The sequence below is a fragment of the Zootoca vivipara genome, chromosome 3, assembly GCF_963506605.1.
Source record: "Zootoca vivipara chromosome 3, rZooViv1.1, whole genome shotgun sequence".
NCBI lineage: Eukaryota > Metazoa > Chordata > Lepidosauria > Squamata > Lacertidae > Zootoca > Zootoca vivipara.
The window spans coordinates 32,280,286-32,305,322 of record NC_083278.1 but is presented as its reverse complement, the minus strand read 5'-3'; the positions used below and the strand labels follow the sequence as shown (position 1 = coordinate 32,305,322).

Sequence of the window (25,037 nt, the reverse complement as noted above, 5' to 3'; positions counted from 1 at the left end):
TCAGGGCATGGCCTTTTCAATTCTGGGAAGTGACATTGATGGACGGTATGGTTGTCAATGGGCTAAGAACAGTAACATATCCAACTCCCTAAATGTTTTGGGAGGAGGTTCACCAGCCCCCAGAAATTGTGTGTTTAAGATGGTAAAATTTGACCTTGTTGATATATATAAAGGGGAGTGTGAAAACAACTTGCAACATATTACCTGGTTGACCTACCTGATTTGTGTAGCTCACACTTGTGCACTAAGCAACAAGGTTCTTAAGCTTGTGCTGAGTGCGCCATTGTTGCACGTGCTGCTATGTATGAAACAACACAGTCCTTCCATAGTTACTTGCACAGGTTCTTTTGAGCAGAGTTAAACAAGACAATAAAAAGCCAAAAGTAGGAAGTGATAGTGACGATGCCAATGGGGGATTGCTATCTAACTTGCTCCCTTGCGCAAGTCTGCTGGGCCACTTGTGGGTGAACTAGACATTATAAGAAGCACAGAGCCTACTGTTGCTCCATCTCTCTTTACACTCTCTGACTGACTTTAGGTTCTCAGGAATAGCTCTGCAGCAAGCATTCAGGGCAAAGCCTTGGAATGTAGAGTAAGGCCAGGTAGAACCTATTATGGCTTAAATAAGTAGCTTGTAGTGAGAGAATCTGACTGACTGAAACCCAGATTGGAACTACTCCAAGTTAGGGGTGGATAAATCAGTCTTTTCCTGGTTCATGTCATCTTTGTATGAGTTCACCCATAAGTCTATTCCATCCCATTTCTAGTTAATCTGCATTTTAAAAGAACCCACATGAAATTTTGCATTTCAGTACTGTATGTATTTTTAAACATGGTTTCTCTTAAAATATGCATTTTTGAACATGTTTTGAACATCTCTTAAAAATCAATAATGGCACTGGCACATATGGGAAATGTGCAAAGCTGCCAAAACCTAATAGCTTAATTCTATACACTTCTACTCAGAAGTAAGTCCCTTTGCGTTTAATGGAGTTTATTCTTAGGTTAATAGGTATGAGATTTCAGCCTAACAGTGTAATCTGTGTATGTCTACCCAAAAATCAGTCCCACAAAAGTTCAATTGAACTTATTCCCAAGTAAGTGTGTCTAGGATTATAGCCTAAATTCCTATATGTCCAGGAAGTGCAGATCAGAACTGTTCATATAGGATTTTGAATTCCTTAAGTATCCCTGCTCCAGATTCTGATATGCCAGAACTTTTAGAAAAGCATGAAGTGAACTTCTGAACATTACAGTGTTCTTTATCACACTGTGTGTTTGTTTCCTGAGTGGAAGAGGTACTGTAAGTAAACCCACCAGTTCATGAAATTGTTAAACCACTAGGTAAAAATGGTATTTCTTACTTAAACCACTAGGTAAAAATGGTATTTCTTACTTCCCTCCCCGCTTTGTCCTTCAGGAAGTAAGCAGAAGTAACTTTCTATTTTATCAGTTTTCCATTACACATTTTAAATTCATTTGCTCCCTCCCCTTCTTCACAGTTTTGTGCAAAGTGTGCCTTTCACTGCTCCCCCATGTCTCCATCTGATAACAGCATGAGAAAATCTCTGCCTCAGCAGATGACAGGTCTGGCTCAGTGTCCCCATTATATTATGCCTCCGTGACACCATTGCCAAAGATAACTGCCCCCCCCCCCCGGTTATTTTCAATCGTCTGCTTGTATGAAATGATGTTGTTTCACCCACCACCCACATATTGCATACAAGCCCCGGAAAGCTGCTGCTAGTCAGAGTAGATAATGCTGTAATAGATGGACCAAGAACTTAGCTTAGCAACTTCATGTGTTCATGGGAAAGGACAGCTTGAGAGGCAATTCTATAGGTAATGGGAGACTTTCATAAACTTCTGCCAGTGGGAAATCCAAGGTGGTCTCTAGACAATCAATTTATCTTATAAAAGTTAATGGCTTCTTTGTCCCAGGGCAAACCTGTTCTAGCTGCTTTTCCAAATACAATGGTACCTCTGGTTAAGAACTTAATTCATTCTGGAGGTCCGTTCTTAACCTGAAACTGTTCTTAACCTGAGGTACCACTTTAGCTAATGGAGCCTCCCGCTGCTGCCGCGCTGCCGGAGCATGATTTCTGTTCTCATCCTGAAGAAAAGTTCTTAACCCAAGGTACTATTTCTGGGTTAGCGGAGTTTGTAACCTTAAGCGTTTGTAACCTGAGGTACCACTGTAATCAGTATGAAGTAAAACGTCACATACTTTAGTAAATAATACAAAATAGATATGAGTACTGCAGGAGCATCATACAATAGAAACATTATGTAAAGTCCTTGACAATGATAAGTAAATATGCTCATAGAAAATACACACATAGAGGAAGTAACAAAAGAGAAGCACAAAGAAAGGTTACTCAAAATTTAAATTAAATTTAAATTAAATTTCCATTCAATTAACAATTTGAATGGAACGAGACAAAGGCCTGATTTGTAAAACACACACACACACACACACACACACACAAAGGGTAGATTCCACAGTACTACAGGTCCAATTCCTGCATTGTGTGGGATGGACCTTCTGGCAAGACGGCATCTGCAGGACACCCTCACCTGCAGAGCTTAGTGATCAGTTGGATATGTAAAGGATGATATGATCTTTCAGGTACCCTGGTTCCAAGTTGTATAGGGTTTTATACAACCAGAACCTTGAGCTTAGTCCTGTAGCTTATTGGATTTAGTGTACTACCTAGAGAAGTTATGACGTTACAGATACTGTATAAATAATGTAAGGATAGTTGAGGTTTTAAAACTCATGGTAATTTAACTAAAGTAAAAAAAATTCCTTCAGTAGCACCTTAAAGACCAACTAAGTTTTTATTTTGGTATGAGCTTTCGTGTGCATGCACACTTCTTCAGATACAGTGAAATGTATCTGAAGAATGTATCTGAAGAAGTGTGCATGCACACGAAAGCTCATACCAAAATAAAAACTTAGTTGGTCTTTAAGGTGCTACTGAAGGAATTTTTTTTATTTTACTTCGATCCAGACCAACACGGCTACCTACCTGTAACCTTAACTAAAGTAAATTTGACTTGACTAAACATTTCCCTTCAGCTAAACACCCTCAGTTTCTTCCACAAGCACATCCAGTACTTTTACAAATACTTTAGTTGTAAAACTATGCTTAGGCAATCAAACTATCTGAGGACTAACAGACTTGTTTTGACAATGTATTTGCCTCTGCCCCCCTTGCCTTTTGGTTTAAGGTGTTACTGGGGCAAGACTTCTCCGTGATGGTTAATCACAACAGATATTGTTAACAGACCACTGGCTGTCCTTTCATCGATCTTTAGCTATAATTAGCAACATGAGTCATATGGAAACTTTTGGCTGCCTTCCTCAAACTATTTATTTCACTTGTCCTATTGATTTTAATGGCTACCCCTGTGGGATTTCATAACTCTGAAAGCAGCAAACTCTGAAAGCTCTGAAAGCAGAAACATAGTCAGAATAATGGCAAGTAGATATTCAAATGTACAATTATTGTACAATTTATTGAAAAATGATTTTCGGTAACTGCACTGGGTGGTGGAGGCTCGCTAGGGTTTCATGCAGGAGCTTTGCAGAGCTACTAGTACCTGGAGATGCTGGGGTCCTTCTGCATGCAGGACAAATGTTCTGCCAGTGAGCCACCACCCTTCACCAAAGGGACTGGCTGAGGTTGACTCACTGGAGCTGCTCTCCTGGTTCCAGGGTTTAAGGGCCAGAAGTATAAAGCAGCATCCTATGTTTCTGAGGAGAGGGAGGGGAGGGGAGGGAGGAAGGAAGGAAGGAAGGAAAGAGGAGTGGGAGGGAGAGAGGAAGGAAGGAAAGAGGGGAGAGAAAGAAGAGTAGGAAATAAGGAAGGGAATAAAGGAAAGAAAAAGAAAGAGGGTGTCACGGTCCGGTCGGCGGGCATCAGGACCAGAGGCAAGATGGTGGTGTAGAAGCAGAAACAGGTGCAGGGCTGAGGGTCCAGCAGCAGGCAGTCGCAGGGTCAAGGAGCAAGGCAGAGGCAAAGGTCTGGGAGTCAAGGAGCAAGGCGTCGGCAAGGCGAAGGTCCAAGGAGCAAGGAGCAAGGCGAAGGTTCAAGGAACAAGAAGCAAGGCGAAGGTTCAAGGAACAGAAAGCAAGGCAAAGTTTCAAGGAACAAGAAGCAAGGCGAAGGTACAAGGAACAAGAAGCAAGGCGAAGGTACAAGGAACAAGAAGCAAGGCGTCGGCAAGGCAAGGGTCCACGGAGTAAGGATCAAGACGTCGGCAAGGCAAGGGTCCACGGAGCAAGGATCAAGACGTCGGCAAGGCAAGGGTCCACGGAGCAAGGATCAAGACATCGGCAAGGCAAGGGTCCACGGAGCAAGGATCAAGACGTCGGCAAGGCAAGGGTCCATGGAGCAAGGATCAAGACGTCGGCAAGGCAAGGGTCCACGGAGCAAGGATCAAGACGTCGGCAAGGCAAGGGTCCAAGAAGCAAGGATCAAGATGTCGGCAAGGCAAGAGTCCACGGAGCAAGGATCAAGAGGCCAGATGCAACCAGGCAGGGATAGCGTTGCTGTGGCCAAGAGCTGAAGGGAAATACTGAGCTTTTATCCCTCCCAGCTCCTGCCACCAGGTGCAGTGAGGTATCAAGTGGCCTCACCTGAGTGACCACTCCTTGCCTCTCCAACACAAGCTGAGGTCTTCACCTGTGTGGCCACGCCTTGCTTCTCCAGCACAAGCTGAGGCAGGCCCCAGTCCTGCAAAGCACTACAGGCCCCAGAGCCTGACTCCTGCCCATACTCCTGACAGAGGGAGAGAAGACGGAAAGGGAGAAAGAAGGAAGGAAGTAGAGAGGGAAAGAAAGAATAAGAATGAGGGAGAGGAAGAAAGATGGGAAGGACATAAGGAAGGAAGGAAGGAAGGAAGGAAGGAAGGAAGGAAGGAAGGAAGGAAGGAAGGAAGGAAGAAAGAAAGAAAAGAAAAAAAAGGGAGCAGGAGGGCGAGAGGAAGGAAAGAGGGGAGAGAAAGAAGAGTAGGAAAGAAGGAAGGGAATAAAGAAGGAAAGAAAAAGAAAGAGGGAGAGAAGACAGAGATAAAGAAGGAAGGAAGGAGAGGGAAAGAAAGAATAAGAATGAGAGAGAGGAAGAAAGAAAGGGAAGGGGGGGGTTGCCGCCTTGATTCAGCGCCAGAAAAGAGCGCGAAGGGACCCAGGGGCAAAAAGCATTTCCCGTGCAGCGTGAGGCAGCGGGTGTCCGTTTTAGGAGACGTGCGTAAAGCCTCAGAGTTGCACGTTCATGAGGCTGAGCCGCTGCTGAGCTCACGTTCATGAGGCTGAGCCGCGGCAGGAGGAGGAGGAGGTGAGGCAAGAGGAGGAGGAGGAGAAGGAGGCGGCTTGCCGGGTCGGTGCCCGGCAGCGCCGTACGGAGATTCCCAAGCCTCTGGGACGCAGCAGTGCTCTGTAGCACTTTGAATCCTCCTCCGTTTCCAGGCGCCGAGCCGTGGCAGTAGGAGGAGGATTCAAAGTGCTACAGAGCACTGCTGCGTCGCAGAGGCTCGGGACTCTCCGTGCGGCGCTGCTGGGCGCTGACCCGGCAAGCTGCCTCCTCCTTCTCCTGCTGTGGCAGGAGCTGTGGCAGGAGCTGTGGCAGCTGCTGTGGCAGGAGCAGTGCTGCTCCGGCCGCCTTTCTACCCCCCCCAGGCCCCAGCTGTTTGTCGGCGCGGCGCGGCGCTGGGGAAAAGGTGAAGTATTTGGGATTGTGGCTGACAACTAAGAACCCCAATATATCCCAATATAATTATGTTAAAGCATGGAAAGCAGTTAAAAAGGACTTGGAAATATGGGGGGAAATGACATTGTCCATGTTGGGAAGGATTTTTGCCATAAATATGAATGTTTTACCTAAGATGTTGTTTTTATTTAAAAGCTCCAATAATTAACAATACAGGCTGCTTTAAAGAATGGCAGAAAGATATGTCTAGGTTTATCTGGCAAGGGAAGAAACCCAGAATAAAATATAAAATATTAATAGATGCTAATGAGAGAGGGGGCTTCACATGGCCAGATTTCCGTTTATATTATGAACCAGCATGTTTATGGATAAAGAGTGGATAACGTTGGAAAACACTCAGTTATTGTAAAGAGAAAGATGGTGAATTTTATCATATGTGGTGGACATGCGAAAAAGTTAAAAGATTTTGGGAAAGTTTATATAACGAATTGAAAAAGATGTTTAGATATACTTTTCCAAAAAAAACCAGAAGCATTTTTGTTAGGAATAATGGGAGGAGAGATTAGAAAAGAAGATCAAACACTGTTTATGTATGCAACAACCGCGGCTAGGACTTTGTTAGCCCAAAAATGGAAATTACAGGAATTACCTACAATTGTGGAGTGGCAGACAAAAATGATGGACTATGCTGAACTTGCTAGATTGACATGCAAGATTCGTGACCAGGGGGAGACAAGGTTTCAAAAGGACTGGAGTAAATATGTGGAATATATGGAGAAAAACTGTAGATCATTAAAATAAACCTTACGAATTGACCAATATGTCAAAAAAGGAACTGCAAAAAAGGGAATTAACAAGAAACCCGCATGAAGGGAGGGGGGGAAGTCATAGCTCGGCGGAGCAAGGTAAAAGATGTGGATATAAGATTTTGTATAAAAGATTGGTTTTGTTAATTTGTTGAATTTGGAAAATTGGAATAAAATGTATTTTTTAAAAAAGGAAAACACTCAGTTATTAGATTTGGAAGGCACGCTCTAGGAGGCTAAGGCAGGCAAGAACCCACAGCCCAGGTGGGGCTCGCTACCTTGGGGAGGAGGTGAGGGTCACATGCCTTGTCAAGCCCAGATGCTGCAATCAACATGCAAGGCATAAGGGGAAGCAAATTTGGCTAGGCCGTTTGGCCAGGTGTCAATTACTCAGTTTGGGTGGCAGCACAGAAAGCCGGGTTTGCGGCACAAAATGGCACAAAACTAACACACCACTTGGGCACTGGTTTGGAGCCAATAGGACAAGGTTGGAATTTTTGACATTAACTTGTGACCCAGATTTGCCTTGTCAATCACTTGGTTGGGGGGTGGGGGTGGCGGCAGGGCAGCACAAAACTTTGGCATCAGTTTGGTGGTATCTGGAATTTCGGGGTCACACATTAATGAAGCTCAAACCCCAGCTGAAATGTATGAGAACTATGCAAAGTGCTGTAGCAATATTGCTTGTGCAGCTTATGACAAAAGAGTTGACTAATAGCTCTTTCCACATGAATCTTACGTTTTGCTGGTAGCTTTCCATTTCAAACTCTCTCATCCCCAATAACAGGCAAAGAGGTAAAGCGGCATTCCATCTACCCTGAGAGAACTGTAAAATCATGACTCTTTTAATTTTACTCTACAATTATTAAGACAGCATTCCTATACACACTTATCTACATGTCCCATTAAAATCAGGGGAACTTACTTCTAAATAGACATGTATAAAACATTTCTCTATATTTTAGAAGATTGATAATGCAGGAATGAATGGGAGGGATTGTGGTTGTCTGTGCATTTGTGAATGTTAATGAGAATAAAGGATTACTATGAAAATGGTTCACTTTTTTTTTAAAGGCAGACAACACCATTATTAATATTAACTTTCTCTAGGGGGAAAATCATAATCTTCATATTATATTATATAGTTAATAATTTAGCAAAAAGATTGTATTGTTGTGACAAATAATCGCACCGATAACAGCATGGATATCTATTCTGTAAGAACTGTAATTATTATTATTGTAATTACTATAATAGAATATTGGGGGGGGGACTTACAGTTGGCTCAAGAGCAGTATACATTTAAAGCACAGTTAAGGCACATCACGGCACGTGGGTGGTGCTGTGATCTAAACCACTGAGCCTAAGGCTTGCTGATCGGAAGGAAGATTGGCGGTTCGAATAATTGAATCCTCGCGACGGGGTGAGCTCCCATTGCTCGGTTCCCAGCTCCTGCCAACCTAGCAGTTCGAAAGCACATCGAAAGCACATCGAAAGCACATCCAAGCACACCTGCAGTGGGAAGGTAAATGGTGTTTCCATACTCTGCTCTGGTTTTGCCAGAAGTGGCTTAGTCATGCTGGCCACATGACTCGGGAAAAACTGTCTGCGGACAAACGCCGGCTCCCTTGGCCAGTAAAGCGAGATGAGCGCCGCAACCCCAGAGTCGTTCGCAGCTGGACTTAACTGTCAGGAGTCCTTTACCTTTACCTTAAGGCACATCAACTCCCCCCCCCCCCGAATCCTGAGAACTGTGGCTTATTAAGAGTTCTGGGAATTGTAGCTCTGTGTGTGGAGTAAACCACACTACCCAGAATTATACGAGGGAAGCCATTTGCTTTAAATGTATGGAAACACCCTCAGTGGCCTCTGCCCTTGTTAGAGCAGGCTTTTTCTGAGGCTGTTTATGATGAAACCCATCTGGTCACTTTTAGCTCATCGTTTCAAACTTTCCCCTAAGGAGCTAGGATCCACCTGTGACATTCATTTTAGTCCAGAAGCACATCCTTTTATCTCATGGAGCTGCGTCAGTTGTTCAGGGGGGGGGGGGGGAAAGAGCCAAGGTGCAATTATGAGAGGTCACCATGAACCTGATCATTATGTGAATCATAAAAGATTCCCTGCTTTTGCTTTAAAGTGCAAAATCCAAACATTTTGGATGTGAACATTTAAGCTGCGCAAATGGTGCCACCTACTGTATTGCAAAGCGCACAACACATTATTTTGTTCAGCAGAGGGTTCTTTTGTTCAGTTTGTTAGCATGCATTCCGTTGGTATTCCTCAAACCTCATAAATACATACAGTGGAACCTTGGTTTTCGAACGTAATCTGTTCCGGAAGACCGTCCGACTTCCAAAACATTCGAAAACCGAGGATCAAAGGGCTGTCGGCAATTTCAATGGGGGAAAATGAGAAACGCGTCTTGGAAGCCGTTCAATTTCCAAAAAAGTTAGAAAACGGAAGCTTTCACTTCCGGGTTTTCGGTGTTCAGCTTCCGAAACGTTCAGCAGCTGAGACGTTCGGAAACCGAGGTTCCACTGTACTTTGCTGGCAATGGAAACTGGCTTCAGATCATCCCGCAATTCGATGCTACCCGCTTCTTTCTTGTGCTTTTAACAACAGCTTCATATACAGATGTTACCAGTTAATGATGCTTAGCACCACACCTTCAAACGCTTCCCCTGCTGATTCCTTTATATCAAGATTCTTCAAAAGCACAGAAGGCCCACCCCCCTGGCTTGTTGGAAACCCAAATTCTGAGGTGTAAATTCACTCAGAAAGAAGATGTCTAGATATGTGAGGGACTGCACTTTGCTGTGGACAGTTCATCATTAACTCAGTCACTTGCTCACTGTTCCGTGCCCTGTATTTTCTGGCTAAGGGAAACACCAGCCCTAATAAATCCTTATAGTTAGCGGCAGTCTTCTCTGGGTGCACACACATACATGCACATTTCCCATGTTCCTAGTTCAGCCCTTTTACAATAAAGTGGAAAGTGGCACCAATGTTTTTCAGTTATCTTTTTTTTTTTTACAGCCTGGAGCTTCCAAATGACCTGTTTATTGAGTACTCACCCTGTTTTCTAGGGAGATTAGATGAAGTTGGCTATTTAATGAGGTTTCATTCTGATTGGCTTCCAGGGAGGTTACATGGCAGTTGCATCAAAACCACTGTCTTGTTACCGCACACTTTCCAGTCCATTCTCCCCCAACCTCACTTTCCTTATTGCTGAAGCAGGTTTTTAAGGAACCTTTAAAGAAGCAGGTTTATTGCACAAGAGCTCCCAATCAACTATAATTGTGCAACCTGAATTTTCTGGTGTACAACTGACCCCCCCCCCAAAAAAAAGTAGTGACACACTGGAAGCACCCTCAGTGATTTAAAATTTGCACGGTAAGCAGGAGTGCATTCCATGAAGCCTTTAGCAGGATCAGGATGCAATGCTGCAGAAAGCTACACTTGTCCACATGCAGGTAGAAGAGGCCAAGGCTGCGTACACATCATAACGTTAAAACACAGCTAGGTTGTTCTTTTTTTCTCAATTTGGATCAAAACTAGTTGAGGGGAAGAGGGGGAACACATCAATATGCAGTATTTTATAAGAAACAGCAGGTTATAGAATGGATATGGATTGTGGCAAATGTCATGTGTACATTCCTTTCCCAAACCAGGGGTGGGAGTGCAATGGATGAAGAATAAATGGGAATTTGTACAGAACATGGGGCCTTCTGAGTGCAATGAGTGTTTTCTATGTTTTAATGTCCACTTTCTACTAGTGCTTCTGTTTTCCCTGTGATTGCTAAAGGCTCCTGCTCAGGGCCGGCTCTAGGGGAAGGCTGGGTGGCACGGGGCTGCCAGGGGGGTGCTTCACACTGCAAGAAACGGAGCGGGGCGGGGGCACCGGAGCGATCTCCGCACCACAGCGCCAGGGCGCCCAACATGCTTAAGACTGCCCTGCTCCTGCTGTTGATTTTGGAGCTACCGTCTGCCCTTCTAAAAGGCACCTGAACTGAAAGTTTGAGGATATGCCAATGTATTTGAATTAATCATTTCCTGTCTTAATATACTGCTTTAGTAATCAAGATCAGCAACATATTTAAATGCAATCAATAATGAGAAGGAACATGATTAAAGAAGTAAATGTTATTTCGTTTGTTTGACAAACAAACCCAATGTTCATCCTAGCTCCATCCCTAAGACACTCTAGAGAAGTAATCTCTCTCTCTTCCTCTTCCTCTCACTCCCCCATTCCCCCTCATCTTTTTAAGTGCATTCTGAAGTGATGCACAATAATTTAAAAAGCTGTAGATTGTAATACAAGAAAGCTGCATTGCCCATAAGTTCTAATGAATTCACCAGCTCATTGAAACCAATGTGTTTAAGCCTGCCTCTGCATGGGACTGTGGCTAGGAATATGAATTTACACTTTTGCAAGCAGTCTGCATATGGACATGAAGGATCTAAACACTGGATTGCATGGTTTCCAGATCCTTGCTTGCAGTGCTATCAAAGTTGGCAGCACCAACCGTTCCTTTGGCTCTGAGTCCCTTTGAACTGATCCATCCATGGGGCCTGCACTCACTGTCTGAACTCTAAATTGGGAGGGATGGATGGCAGAAACTGAAAAATAAAACAAAATCCTGTTTCTCGGTATTGGTATAGGTTTCAACATATTAAATACTAGTCATGAAGCCCGTTAAATTAACGGGTGCTAGAACAGACCTGTTGCTCTAGCAACCTCGGGGACATGCACAGAGCTCTGACATTGCTCGCCCGCCGCCACTTGTAACAGCCGCTGCCACTTAGAAGTAAGTCCACACGAGAAGTAAATGGCCTCGCGAGTGCACCTGCATGGAGAGAGAGAGCGCTCGCTCGCGAGCACGGGGCTATCTCGTGCGTCCTCTGGATTCTCTCGCGAGAGCTGCTCTGAACGCCGAGAGGCTGAGCTCCCTTACGCGCCGGCCAACGCGCTCCGTCTCTGCGCTCCAAGTCCCAACGGCTGTCCGTGGGGCACATGCGCAGTAGCGCAATCCCACGGACACAGGGACTGGACACAGAGACACTTGGATATTATTATAGAGGATATCTGATTCCAACCAATGGAATCTCACACTATCTGCATACATATTTTTATCTACCCTTTCCCAAGACCATAAGGGTTAATTCACATAGCCGTGTTAGCTTGAATATGTAGACGTTGAAAAAGTGTATCATTATGAGTGTTATTAGGTGATGTAAAACATTGTTCAGCATCTGATCAGATGTAGCAGTTGATATTGCAGTCCTGAACAAATGGGTTCTGGAATAACTTCTAATTTTAATAATTGGAAATTAGCTACCAGTTTTTGAGCATTGTCTAGAAAGGCCTGTTGTGTTCCTGCAGGAGAATGAAGTGACTAGGGTTGCCAGACCCCCAGGGCTAACCTGAAGTCTCCAGGTTTGCCTGGCTACCCCCAGGTGGAAAGGGCATGAATCTCCAGGTAACAGTTACAGATGACGGTTGGTCTACATTTAAATAAAAATGTTCGTGGGTATATAAGCTGGTTGAAATTCACTTTTGGAAGCTGGTCGGCAGAAACTGGTGGGTATTTGTGGGTCGAAGCCAAGGCACAAATGCAAATAACTGTAGAGTGAAAGATGAGTGTGTGAGAATGGTCAAAGTGAATGGTGTGTATATGTATGGTTGTGACTGTGACATGTGAAAGGAAACTGGTGATGCAGTTAGATGGTAGTCACCCTGCTCATTGTCTCTGCCTTTTCTTCTTCCGGGGTGTTTGAAGCCCATGCAACTTTCTTGAGGCCACATTGAAAGCAACAAAGAGAACCATATGGCAGTCTGAAGCCAACAAGACCTCCTCAAGACAGCCCCACCCCTGCTGCCCCTGTGAAAGCAATGAAGAGAACTGCAGGCCATGAGTGCAAGCCAGATTATATTTAGATATAAAAGGTTTCCTAAATTTGTAGCATCCATTCTTTTTCTTCAAGCTACATAATGGAAACTCAAATACTTGAGTGACTTCCTGCCCTCCATCTGTATCAGTGTACATGAAGGGTGGGCTTAAAAGATTTTTAAATAATGAACAAATCAATGTTGTGGTACCCTACATTTGTGAGGCCTAGGGAGGTTGTCCTGATGCCTTGCCAGTGGTTGCCATGGCAACAGACTGCTCTGAGGTCACAAAGGACATGTTGGCTGAGGGGAAAGAGGCAGTTATTAGGGGGCAAGAATCCCAGGAGGAGATGGCTGAAGGGAAGTTGGGGCAGGGCCAGCTAGAGACACAGAAGGAAAATCAGGACTGGCTCCTTCCTGTCTACATGAATTGCCATCTTTTTGCCCTCTCAGGACTCCTGTGCCCGTCACACCTCCATAGCTGTAAAAGCTGTAAAACCCTAATATTGTCACTAAGAATCCCACTCCTCATCCGAAATAAACTAGTTAGGGTTCATAGGCTCTGAGGTGTTATTTTAGTTGATGTTTTATTGTGCTTTTAATATTCTGTTGGGAGCCGCCCAGATGGGCAGGGTATAAATTATTATTATTATTATTATTATTATTATTATTATTATTATTATTATTATCTGAAACATCCCTGCTGCAGGGTCTAGTAAGGTGCTTGCTTGAGGATCAATCAATTGGCTTTTTATTCCTGTATTTTATTTAAAATCATTTATAAACTCTGTGCAGTGTACAATGTAAACAGCATTAAAACAAAAATACAGCACAAATCCAGTAAAACTGTAGCACAAAAGCATGTTAAAACCAATTTTTTAAAAAATGATTTCTGGAAATTTAGAAAAAACCCAGGGTGCAGTGTAGCTTGCAATCTTCAGCTCAGCAGAGGTGGCTGCAAATTATTACACAGATTTTTGGGGGGTGGGGTATCTGTCCACCCATTCCCTCCTCCCCTTTCCCAATAAACCCCTGTCTTTCCAAATGATCAATTTGTACTTATGAATTTTATTTTGAAAATAATGTGTGTTACTTAGGTCACATTCACGCTATACATTTAATGCACCGTGATGCCACTTTTTAAAACAGTAATGGCTTCCCCCAAAGAATTCTGGGAACTGTAGTTGTCAAGGGTGCTGAGAGACGCCCAATTCCCCTCCCAGTGCTACAATTTCTACAGTCATCCCTCTTCATGGGGAAATCTGGGAGTTTTAGGTCTGTGGGAGGTCTTCTACCAACTCAGCATTCTTAATAAACTAAAGCCCCCAGATTTCTTTGGGGCAAGCCATGAGCGCTGCCTTAAAAGTGTCAGTATAGTGCTTTAAATACATGGTGTGAATGTGGCCTGTGGTTCATTAATTTCAGAATATTCTTCTGAGAGTGACAACTGGATATAACCCCAAATGTTCAGATGTTTGTGCTCTTGTGCCTTATCCAACCCACACTCTAAAATTTTATATGTTAACACAAAGTGGATAATACTATCTCTGAGCAGGCTGGCCTTCCCGCTTGCAACTGCAATGACTGTGGAACAAACAGAAACCAATGTTAGCCCCCAAAGGGTTGTGCTAGGCTGTTCAGCTTTGTCTCTTGTCCTGCTGAGTCAGTTTAACAAAACATGCAGAACCCAAATGCCCATTTAGCAACATGCTTTCTATTCCTTCCCATCCTGACCTACAACAATGCAGGCAAAGGCATGTACAATATGGATTTGTTCATTCAGCAAGATTCTGAACTCTTTTCACAAAGAGCTGAGCGAAACAATGGCCACCAACATCTAGCAAGGGACACACAAGGCGGATTCTATTTGGTGCTGCACCCTTTCTTCCTGTGTTGCGTTCAACAGCACTTTGCTGTTGGAATGGCCCTAAGAATTGCATCAATAGGTTGTGTTTCAGAATAGCAACAAAATAATTACATCATACAAAACAAAACAAAAAGCTTGTGGAAAAAAATAGTTGAACAAAACTGTTTTATGCTTTCTTTCTCTTATGTTTCCTGGCAGCTGGTCGGCTACAAAGATACATTTATTTCTCTAAACTATTCCAGCAAAGCACACTCCTGGTTGCAACCCTTTCTATGGCTTCTTTCCCCCAGTTGATCATTGGCCCAGAAGAGAGGAGCTTCTGGAAATTCTGTCCTAGCTTATGTTTGTTGCAGATAGGTCCATTGTAGACACCTCCATAAATACTGGGTGCATTTCCTTAGCCATTTTGAATGAGAGCTGGAACCAAAATGTGCAGGAGATGGACAAAGAAGATGCCAATGGCCAGGTAAAACATATGTGTGTTGTGAATGATTTAAACAAAACGTGCTATGTGCATGGTGCTATGTGAATGGTGGTGAGGAAAAAGAATCTCCATTGCATTTTTTGGTGTGTTGAAAAATAGTGCATTGGAAATATTGGGATGTAACCTTAATAAGTCGGCAAGCAAACAAGCAAGCAAGCAAGCAAGCAAGCAAGCAAGCAAGCAAGCAAACAAACAAACAGAAGACTGATTGATTTCAAGAAAGTAGACTGAGCATGCAGTGTTAGGTAAGAACTTAGTTCCAAACACCATTGCTTTATGTCTTGGATCTGGAATTGCGAGACAGGCAAAGTTTGGGGTGTTTGATGCACTGTGTGCTTAGCAAGCAGCAGCATTTTCCCTTTGATGTTAGATGTTGAGCTAAAAGCCTCCAAAGTCAGCTAGTTGTCTGTGCTAAGCTGAAAGGTTAACTGTTTGTGTGCAGTACACATGTCAGGAAATCAACCCTGTCTGTGTTTCAGTGGACAAATCTAAGGCATAAGCCATCAGCAGGGCCGTCTTAAGCATATCTGGTGCCGTGGTGCAAAGCTCCATCCGGCAACCCCCCCCCCGTTTCCCATAGGTTTTTTTTTAGGGAGGATGGTGCCGCTGTTGGGGCTGAAGGAGGCGGGCAGTGACTGGAGGGCGGCTCCTCCGGTGGGGAAGAGGCGGAGGCTGGACACGGCGCCTCCTGGCTCAGCTGGCCGCTTCGTGCCATGGTGGCCACAGCAGACGGAGGCTCCGCGCATGGCGCTGCTTCGGTGCAGCATGGCGGAGGCAGACAAGGGCGGCAAGCCTCCGCCTCTTCCCTAGCGCCCTCCAGAACTTGGCGCCCCAGTGCCCCGCGCCACTAGCCTCTATGGGTAAGATGCCCCTGGCCATCAGCTTCTAATGATCTGAGTGGGAGAGAGATGAAGCAGTTGCTAAACTCTCCTACAGGGCCTTAAAATGCTGGATTGTACCCCCAACCTGTGCTGTATTAGAAGATGAAAATTTCTCAGCAACAATTAAGATTACCATCCACATAGACAATCTGGGTGGATCTGTCATGGAATTCTACTCAATATTGAGCCAGAGCAGAACTCCAATGTATAGCTAGCAGAGTAAAAACTTAAACACATTGCAGGATTCCCCCAAAACAGACCAGAGGCAATTGTATTTCATCCAGCAGAGCTTTACTGCTACTGAAGGCAAATGAGCATAATAGTCACAAATCCAATACATTCAGAATTGGCACTGTCCATAAGAAATCCAGTTGCAGCAGACTTAACTAAAACTTACAATAACTTAACCCACACTTTGGTGTATTACATACAAAAAATCAAAATGCTAAAACTGAAACTTGGGGTTTTTTTAAAAAAAAGAAAATGTGGGTTGTCTTAGAGTTCTAAGGGAAGATAGGGTACGTGGTCCACAGCTTAGCCACCCCAGTCTTCCACCACAGAACTTTGGCACCACAATCTGCTGCCCTGTGGAGCAGCTTAGCATCAGATCATTTTAAACTCTCTGAAACACACACGCCCCTCTCAAACCATACATTACCCAGTATTCCCATATCTTAAATCCTTTGCTTTCCAGTGTTTTTAGAGAAGGTAAAACTATCTTTCTTTTAATTCTTTTCTCTCTCTCTCTTGCTAACTTTTCCTGAAGATCTCACTGGGGAGATATGAAACATTGATGAATGTTTTCCATTCATGCTTTGGATAATTTAGTTTTTTCTTCATGCTCAGCTGTGGGAACTCCATTTCCTTTCTGATAGGAAGAACTTAATTGAGACCTTGGGATGGAGTGAACAAATAGCTGTTTGGTATGCAGAATGCAGGATTACTTAAAGACTCAAGAAGACAATGTTTTTAAGAAAATACCTTTTGGACAAGCAAACTTTCCTAGCAGACCTCATCTATCAAGAAATGATTGGAGACTTAATTATAATAAGAGGAAGCCTTCCATCAGCTTTGGCTGGTGGCCCAGCTGTGCCCTTATCTGGACAGGGATAGTGTAACTACTGTTGTCGTAGCACTGGTAACCTCTAGGTTACATTACATTACATTACATTGCATTATATGCAGGGCTGCCTCTGAAGACGGTTTGGAAACTTCAGGTGGTGCAGAATTCAGCAGCCAGGTTGCTTACTGGGACAAGACAGTTTGAGCATATTACACCAATCCTGGCCTGCCAATTAGTTTCTGGGCCCAATTCAATGTGCTGGTTTTGACCTATAAAGCCTTAAATGGCTCAGGACCACAATACCTCAAGGACCACCTCTCTCCATATGAACCTACCCGGACCCTGAGATTGTCCTCTGTGATCCTTCTTTCTGTGCCTCCTCCCATGAGAGGTCTGGAGGGTGGCAATAGGATAATGGGTCCTTTTTGCAGTGGCTCCCTCTTTGTGGAATGCTCTCCCCAGGGAGGTTTGGCTGGCGTATAAGACGACCCCCAACTTTTCCAGTTAAAATACAGAGTTTGGGATATACTCGCCATATAAGAAATACGACCCGGTATATAAGACAACTCCTGACTTTTGAGAAGATTTTTTCTGGGTTAAAAAGTACACACACATATACATAATTCTATTGAACATTTAACAGAAGAGCGAGCTTTGATTAGGTTGTGAAATCCCCTTGCAGTGTGGATGTTACAATGTGCATTGGGCCTGGGTTTATGGAATGAATCAATTCCGTAAGTATGTCAAATGTATAAAGTGTGAATTAAAGAGGGCTGCCTATTTCATTCGATTAGAGCATATTGTTTATATTTGCTGATGATTGCAGAGCACTGCCGGAAATGAAACCGAGGAAGTTGATGGCAACTGCATGTGTGGATTAAGAAGAAAAAGAGGCGTCAAAGTCACTGGGAAGCAGAACCTTACAGCAGGATGTGAAACTATGGACACTTCTCACCCTGGAAACACTCCTGATTCTCTCTCTCATCAAAGAAAGCTTTCTCACCTCAAGCCATGTACAGACGAACTTCTTCAGAAACCACTAGGCTTCCCAGCGATGCAGGAAGCAGATGAGAACCCTCCCAAATATTGTCATACAACAGAAGACCCACAGCAGGGCAGAGAGGAACCTCACGAAAGCAGCCCAGAAGCTCATGAGGCAATAGAAAATTCCAGCAAAGAAGACCATGCACCAAAAACAGATTTAGATGGCAAAGAAGGGAAAGGCGTGTGTCTAAATACAGCGAGAATCAGAGAGAATTCAAAAGCACCAGGAAATGATAAAGAGAAACCTGACACAGCAGAGAAGGAGTGGAAGTTCTACATGACTGAGAAAAAGGACACAGATCATCATGCAGCAACCCAGGAAAAAGATGAAAGCAAAGACTCTTTAGCTTTGGGCTCTGGAATTTCCAAAGAAACTTTGCAAGAGTTGAAAAACCTGTTGAGAGAAAGCCCAGTGCTGAGCACCAGGGTTAGGAACAGTGGCAAATCCAGAAGTCCCTCTTCCCATACACTTCCGCTGAAGTCTAGTGATAATCAAAGGAGCTACATGGAAATGTTTCACCCTCATTTAAGAGGAGGTGATCAGAAAGCCCTCTCTGGGCGCAAGCCAGGAGCAGGGCTAGCAGGGAAGCCACCACTGCTGCACAGCTCTGCTGGGTTGGATAAGCAGCCATCTGAAAGTGAAGATATAGATCATTCTCCTGGGAGGCAACAGACACATTCCCCCAATGCAGGCAGTGCTTCAGAAACTAAATTTGAGCCCACATCTGGTAAGGAAGTTAAGTCTTTGCCTGCAGCACACCATATAGGGATGGGAGTCCTCTCAGTTAAACAGAAGTATTGCCTTGCCTTGTTTTTATTGATAACACAGACTTGTGTGGTTCATGGTATGCAAGGACATTGCACATCGAAAAGGTGTGTGTGTGTGTATAAATGCTACAAGTGGCAGGGTCAGAGGAGCCCATTCAAACTCAGTAATTAGGGCTCGGCAGGGGAGAAGAAGGTGGGTGCCTGTGTTGTGTCATTATCAGTGCCCTCCGGATGATTTTTGCCAAAAGATAAATTCTAGCTTCCACTCCACCCCCCACCTCAGCAAAAATATATCATTTTGGGTAGCTCCAACAAGGAGAGCAGCCAGAAGTACCGGTATCATGAAAGCGTGTACTCTGAGGGGGAAAGCTGCAGGATAGCTCTTGAAAAACATAGACACCATGGAGACATCCCCTACTCCAGGCATAGGCAAACTCAGCCTTCCAGATGTTTTTGGCCTACAACTCCCATGATCCCTATCTAGCAGGACCAGTGGTCAGGGATGATAGGAATAGTAGTTCCAAAACATCTGGAGGGCCGAGTTTGCCTATGCCTGCCCTGCTCTAATGGGAGGGGGCACAGGAAGGCTCCAACCCAAATTAACCCCAGTGAGCTTCATGGCTGAGTGAGAAATTGAACCCCAGTCTCTCAGGTCCTAGCCCAGCTCTCTAATCACTATACCACACTGGAATGAGCAGAACTTTCCTGAGCAGAACTTTTTAAAGCTAATCTTAAATGAAATGCATGTAGAAGTTTAGCCTGAACAGGCTCCTTCAGATCCACCCAATCCATTGCTTGCTGCCTTGGGTGTTCCATGCAAAAAGTGAGGCTATAAACTGCAATAATAAATACATCATTGAATGGAGAACTAGGGCTGTGTAAAGCTCTTCACCTGCACATCACCTGGCTAACATTATTGAAACTCTATTAAGGCCTATGAAATTCCTAAAGAAATATTGCCTGAGCAGGAACCCTGTAAATTCACTTTGGATTGCATGTGGATTACCGGTAGGCGAAATTTGGAGATGGTTTTAATTGGCTCCAAAGTAGCACATATCAATCATGTGGAACTAATCTGAATAAATGAGTCCAACAAATGATTGAATCTGTGGCCACCCAGAATCCAGAAAGCTAGATTTTTGCATCTTATCCAAACTATATCATAATTAGACCCCTTCAGACAACTGGCTGCATTTGTTTCTGGCAGTTTAGTGACTACAGCTGTTAATAATGAGTGAAAAACCAGCTGACCGAGAGCAGCAGAGGCCTGCTTGTGGGGCTCTGGGGTGTGTGTGCATTCAGCTAAGTTTTTCTCAGGGTGCCCCATTTAAATGAATTAATGTGACTAAGCTAGGTCCATTAATTTCAGTGGGCTTACTCTGAGTAAACTCCAGTTGATTACCACCTAAAATGTTCCACCATTTATCTGTTGCATATACACAGACGTTATCTGTGTGCATTGCTAAGTTATTATTTGCAAAGTGTATCTTGTTGAGCCTTAAGACATTCTGCACCAGAGGCTTTTCTGCTTGAAATCAAGATGCTTATGTGTACAATGGTACCTCTGGTTATGAACACTTCTGGTTACGAACGCTTCAGGTTACGAGCTCCACTAACCCGGAGGTAGCTGCTCCTGGTTGCAAACTTTGCCCCAGGATGCGAACAGAAATCGCATGCTGCAGGCGTGTGCGCAGCGGAAGGCCCCCATTAGCGAAAGCGTGCGTCAGGATAAGAACGGTTTCAGCTTAAGAATGGACCTCTGGAATGAATTGAGTTCATAACCAGTGGTACCACTGTATTGATTTTTGTGTGGTATTGCGCACTGCATTGAAAAGATATACCAGCGTGGACATGTTGATGGCAAATATTTAAATTTTGACCTGATCGAGTGTATTTTAATTTTTAGAGCACAGCAGAGATCCCAGTGTAAAGAACATTCCCCTTCACTTGGTCTCTGAGATTGAGCGCATTAAAGAACAGATGTCCAGAGACAATGTACGTTTTGTCCGGTTTGAAGCAGCTGACCTTCATGGCGTGTCAAGGTCAAAGAGCATCCCATCTCGTTTTTTCCGGGTACGTTTATCTATCCCCTGTAGCAAGTCTTCTGTGTTCCCTGGCCATGAAGAGACAACTTGCTACACCACAGACCTTTGCCACGTGCAATACAATTCCAGTTTACACAACATATATTTCCTCCTTTGCTCATTGGTACCCCAAAGGCTTATTTCAGGGGTCAGCAAACCTTTTCAGCAGGGGGCCAGTCCACTGTCCCTCAGACCTTGTAGGGGGCCAGACTATATTTGGGGGGGGGAATGAAAGAATTCCTATGCCCCACAAATAACCCAGAGATGCATTTTAAATAAAAGGACACATTCTACTCATGTAAAAACACCAGGCAGCCCCCACAAACAACCCAGAGAAGCATGTTAAATAAAAGGACACATTCTACTCATGTAAAAACATGCTGATTACCGGACCGTCCGCGGGCCGGATTTAGAAGGTGATTGGGCCGCATCCGCCCCCCCCCAGGCCTTAGTTTGGGAACCCCTGGCTTATTTCATCTCCTCCCTGCTGCCCCCCTGCCCTGCCAAAGCAGTCATTCCTCAGCCCTGAAGAAATGCAAATCTAATTAAGAGAACTTGTCAATGTTGATTCTTTACACACCCAAGACTCGCCTTCCCCCAGATTTATCTTTCTTTTTCTAAACATTTGCAACTTGCACAACGATCCTGTTTTATTTGACATCGGCAAATTGCAGGAGGAGGCCAAGAGCAAATTACAAAAGGCACTGAAGTGATAGCATGGGAATCATTCTAGTTTGGAAGTATTCCCTTTTCAGCGATTAAATCAGATAAGAAAATACCGTTGTATGCATGACGGCTTAATAATAATATTGGCGATGCTGGTGTTCCAATAAATATGAGTCATATTATGAAGCATTTGGTAGCAGCTGTATAGAAAGTAGTGACCTCTAAGGGCCTTTTGGTGTATTGTTTATGTGATACTCAGCATGGATGGTTTATATGCTGTATTTTAGCTATAACCGTGTCATGAATATTTCAGGTTCCATTGAGTGAAAATATATACTGGCATTACTGGAAATCTAGTAAAACCTTGCTTTCATTCTAAACTTCTTTGAAGCCCCAAAGGCAATTTTCTCTTAATTTTGTCCTTAGATCTTGCTGTAGTTTTGAAGCCTTGGGCTCAGATCCAATTTTCTTTCACTGATGCCATTTAGGCATTAGCAGAAATGAACTCTCTTCCAGGGAATTTAATGCTCTTGAAAGGCGATGGGGTAATGGGAGCATCTTTTCACCCATCACTCAATTCAAAGTGCAGGGAGCCAGGCTCACCCTTTTCAAATTAACCTGAACTTGTCTGACATATCCCCAAACCAAGCTCAAATTAAAGTTGAAGTGAAAGTGTAAATCATCTGGTGTTCTTCAAAAAAATAATAAAAAAAGTTGGAATGTAAGATGAGCACAGGTGTGCAGGACTAGGTCTAACCACATTTACAATATTACAGGTTACATAGGATGCTGTTGGATTCTTGGAAGGAGCTTTTGATCCAGCGTATGCCTCTGCTAATAGAGAGGGGAGGCAGTTATTAGGAATTCTATTCCCCCTTTGCAGAACCAAAGGGCCAGTTGATTTCCTGCCTCCTATCCAGGTGGTTCTGTTTATGCCTGCACATTTCTAGCCTTGCTTGTTGGACTGATGCATGTCTTCTTATCTTTCTGCCTTCATTTATTGTCACCTTGGCAAGTTGTTTGATGGGTTTGGGGTGATTTTCGAGCATGTTTCAATTTTCCAACCCCTTTCAGGTTATGGCCTCTTTCATTCCCCTCAAGTGTTAGGGGACCTCCCAGAACAGGGTGGAATGTGGGGTGGAGGGGCCTCTAAAGGAAATAACAAATAAGCCAAATCACCTCCCCTCTGCTCCCATTTGTGAAGGTGTCTGCAGGATCCCAAGCCCTTCCCTGAAACCAAGGGCACCAGTTGGATTTCACCTATTGTCGGGTTGACCAATGTCACCTGTTAACAACTTTGCTGGATTATTTTATTACCTGTTGAAACCCTTTGGGTATGCAGGGCAAACTAGTGTTAAGGGAGTGAACCTTGGAGCAGATGTTTTCTGTTGCAGTCACACACACACACACACACACACACACACTTGTATGTAAGGAAACCTTGTAGATATGGAAAATACATACTTGGATAGAAAAGTTCCCAGTTCTAGTCTAGCTAACTAGTCTATAGTAGAACAAGGAAGCCATGAGGCCCAAGAGGGAAGTGTGAGAAGTAGGAGGACGTTGTAAACAGGATGCAACCTGAGACGCAGCTGGTTGCTAACTTTTCAAGAGTTAGTAAACTATACCACAATCCAGAGAACCACACAACCAAAATGCTCACTGGGCCTTTTTATTTCCCAACCCTATTGGCAACCTCCAATGTACTCTGTGTATGCCTGTTCAAAGAAAATATGCTAGAGGTCCCACTGGACACTTAGAAATCTTTGGATATATCTCCCATGAGATACGGTGCATAACTCCCTTATGGAACAAGTTGCTGACATCCCTGCTTTTGAAGTGTGGCCCCTTACATATCACCAAGAAAGAGGAGATCCATCATCAGAATTAAAAGGGCAAAAGAAGACGCATATTAGCACAAAATTTGCATGTGTTAATTTATATGTATAGATTCAAATTTACAAATATACCATAGCTGAACTAGAAATAATCTCAGTTTAATGGAAAAGATTCTGTGTCTGCTCAGTCTGCTATCTTGGTGCTTTTAATTGTTGATGGGCTGCTTCAGGGCTCCTGCTCTCCCTTCTTAGGGTTCTGTATCTTTGAAATGGTCTTGGACCAGACAGCCCTTCAGATAAAGGACTATCCTCTGTAAAATCAGACACACAGCCTTGCGCAGAATTTGAACTCATACAGGCATAGCATTTCTCATTGTTGTAATCATAATTGTACCTTATAATTGCAGTGTTAAAGTGAGAACAGCACAGTCATAAAAGTTTATTCCCTCTATTTAGGCCAAAGCAATCCATGGTGTTGCCATGCCCAGAGGTTACCTTGAACTGACTCTGAATCCCAAGGACAATGAAATAAACCATATAAGCGCCAGCAATTTCAACTGTGACATAATCCTGAGTCCTGAATTATCAACGTTTCGGGTTTTGCCATGGACTGAAGACACTGCTAGAGTGATCTGCGATTCCTTCACTGTAACCGGCAACCCTTTGTTGACTTCCCCCAGGCACATTGCCAAACAACAGCTGGGGCAACTCCAAGACCATGGCCTTGCCCTGCGCTCTGCCTTCACTTACGAGTTCTGCATTTATGGCATTGCTGAAATCATCAATTCAAAGACGATCACTTTCCCCACTACAACCATACTCAATAACCAGGACCAGTGTTTCATTCAGGAACTCATTGACGGAATGTATCACGCCGGGGCGAACATTGAGAGTTTCTCATCTTCCATAGGACCTGGCCAAATGGAGATCTCTTTTCAGCCAGAGTTTGGCCTCAGTGCAGCCGACAGTGCCTTCACCTTCCGCACCGGCATTAAAGAAGTGGCCAAAAAGTACAATTACATTGCCAGCTTTTTCACCGAGAATGGATTTTGCAACTCAGGCATCCTCTCCCATAGCCTTTGGGATATCACTGGGCAGAATAATTTGTTTTTTTCTGGTTCCGGAGCCCCCGAGTTCACTGACATAGGGAAGAACTGGCTTGCTGGGTTATTGGTGCATTCTGCAGCTCTGAGCTGTTTGATGGCTCCAACGATTGGCTGCCGTGAACGCTACAACGTGTACCGCAAGGATTCCAAGGAGATGGTGACTGTGAAGTGGGCATGGAATGATAACAGCTGTGCATTTAACGTCAAAAGTCACGGTGAGAAAGGAACTCGGATTGAAAGCAGGCTAGGTTCAGCAATGGCAAACCCTTACTTGGTTCTGTCTGCTACTATTGCTGCTGGTCTGGATGGCATAAGGAGAGGACTCAGTTTCCAGGAGGCATCAGAGGAGATCCAGAGCACTGCTCAGTTCAAAGTTGCAACAATCCCACTGAAACTGGAAGATGCTCTCATTGCACTTCAGGAAGACGAGTGCATCCGGGAAGCCCTAGGTAACACCTTTGTCCGGTATTTCATCGCTATGAAACAGTATGAGATGGAAAATGAAGAGATGGATGTGGAAAGGAATAAATTTTTAGAATATTTTATCTAGCACAAGTGCATGACACTTTGAGAGCCACTGTAGTGTTGTGGCTAAGAGCCTGAGCTATGGATCAAGAAGTTTCCAGTTTGAATCCCATCTCTGCCATGAACTCACGGGGCAGTCTTAAGCAAACTGCTCTCTCTCAGCCTCAGTCCTCTCGTCTGCAGCATGGGGAATAATAAAATTGACCTACCTTACAGAGTTGTTGTAAGGATCACACCCAGATAATGCAAGTGCATTACTCTGAACACTTGTTAAATGCTATACAGAGTATTAGAATTGTTT

The 25,037-nt window shown here is 44.0% G+C and overlaps 1 protein-coding gene across 1 annotated transcript; it reads left to right on the top strand.

Moving 5' to 3' along the window:
• The first annotated feature begins 14,716 nt into the window (after window positions 1–14,716).
• LGSN (lengsin, lens protein with glutamine synthetase domain) lies at window positions 14,717–24,806 on the top strand. Its single transcript, XM_060272275.1, has 4 exons — window positions 14,717–14,743; window positions 17,532–18,490; window positions 20,431–20,590; window positions 23,562–24,806. Exons 1-4 carry the CDS (start codon window positions 14,717–14,719, stop codon window positions 24,759–24,761), a joined length of 2,346 nt encoding a protein of 781 aa, XP_060128258.1. The 3' UTR covers window positions 24,762–24,806.
• The last annotated feature ends 231 nt before the right edge of the window (window positions 24,807–25,037 follow it).

What these genes read in the sequence shown, in the direction of transcription:
- LGSN (XM_060272275.1), top strand. Translation starts at nt 14,717, where the DNA reads ATGGACAAAGAAGATGCCAATGGCCAG. An exon ending in AAGAAGATGCCAATGGCCAG is followed by an intron (nt 14,744 to 17,531) that starts GTAAAACATATG and finishes TGATGATTGCAG; the next exon opens with AGCACTGCCGGAAATGAAAC. An exon ending in ACATCTGGTAAGGAAGTTAA is followed by an intron (nt 18,491 to 20,430) that starts GTCTTTGCCTGC and finishes TTTAGAGCACAG; the next exon opens with CAGAGATCCCAGTGTAAAGA.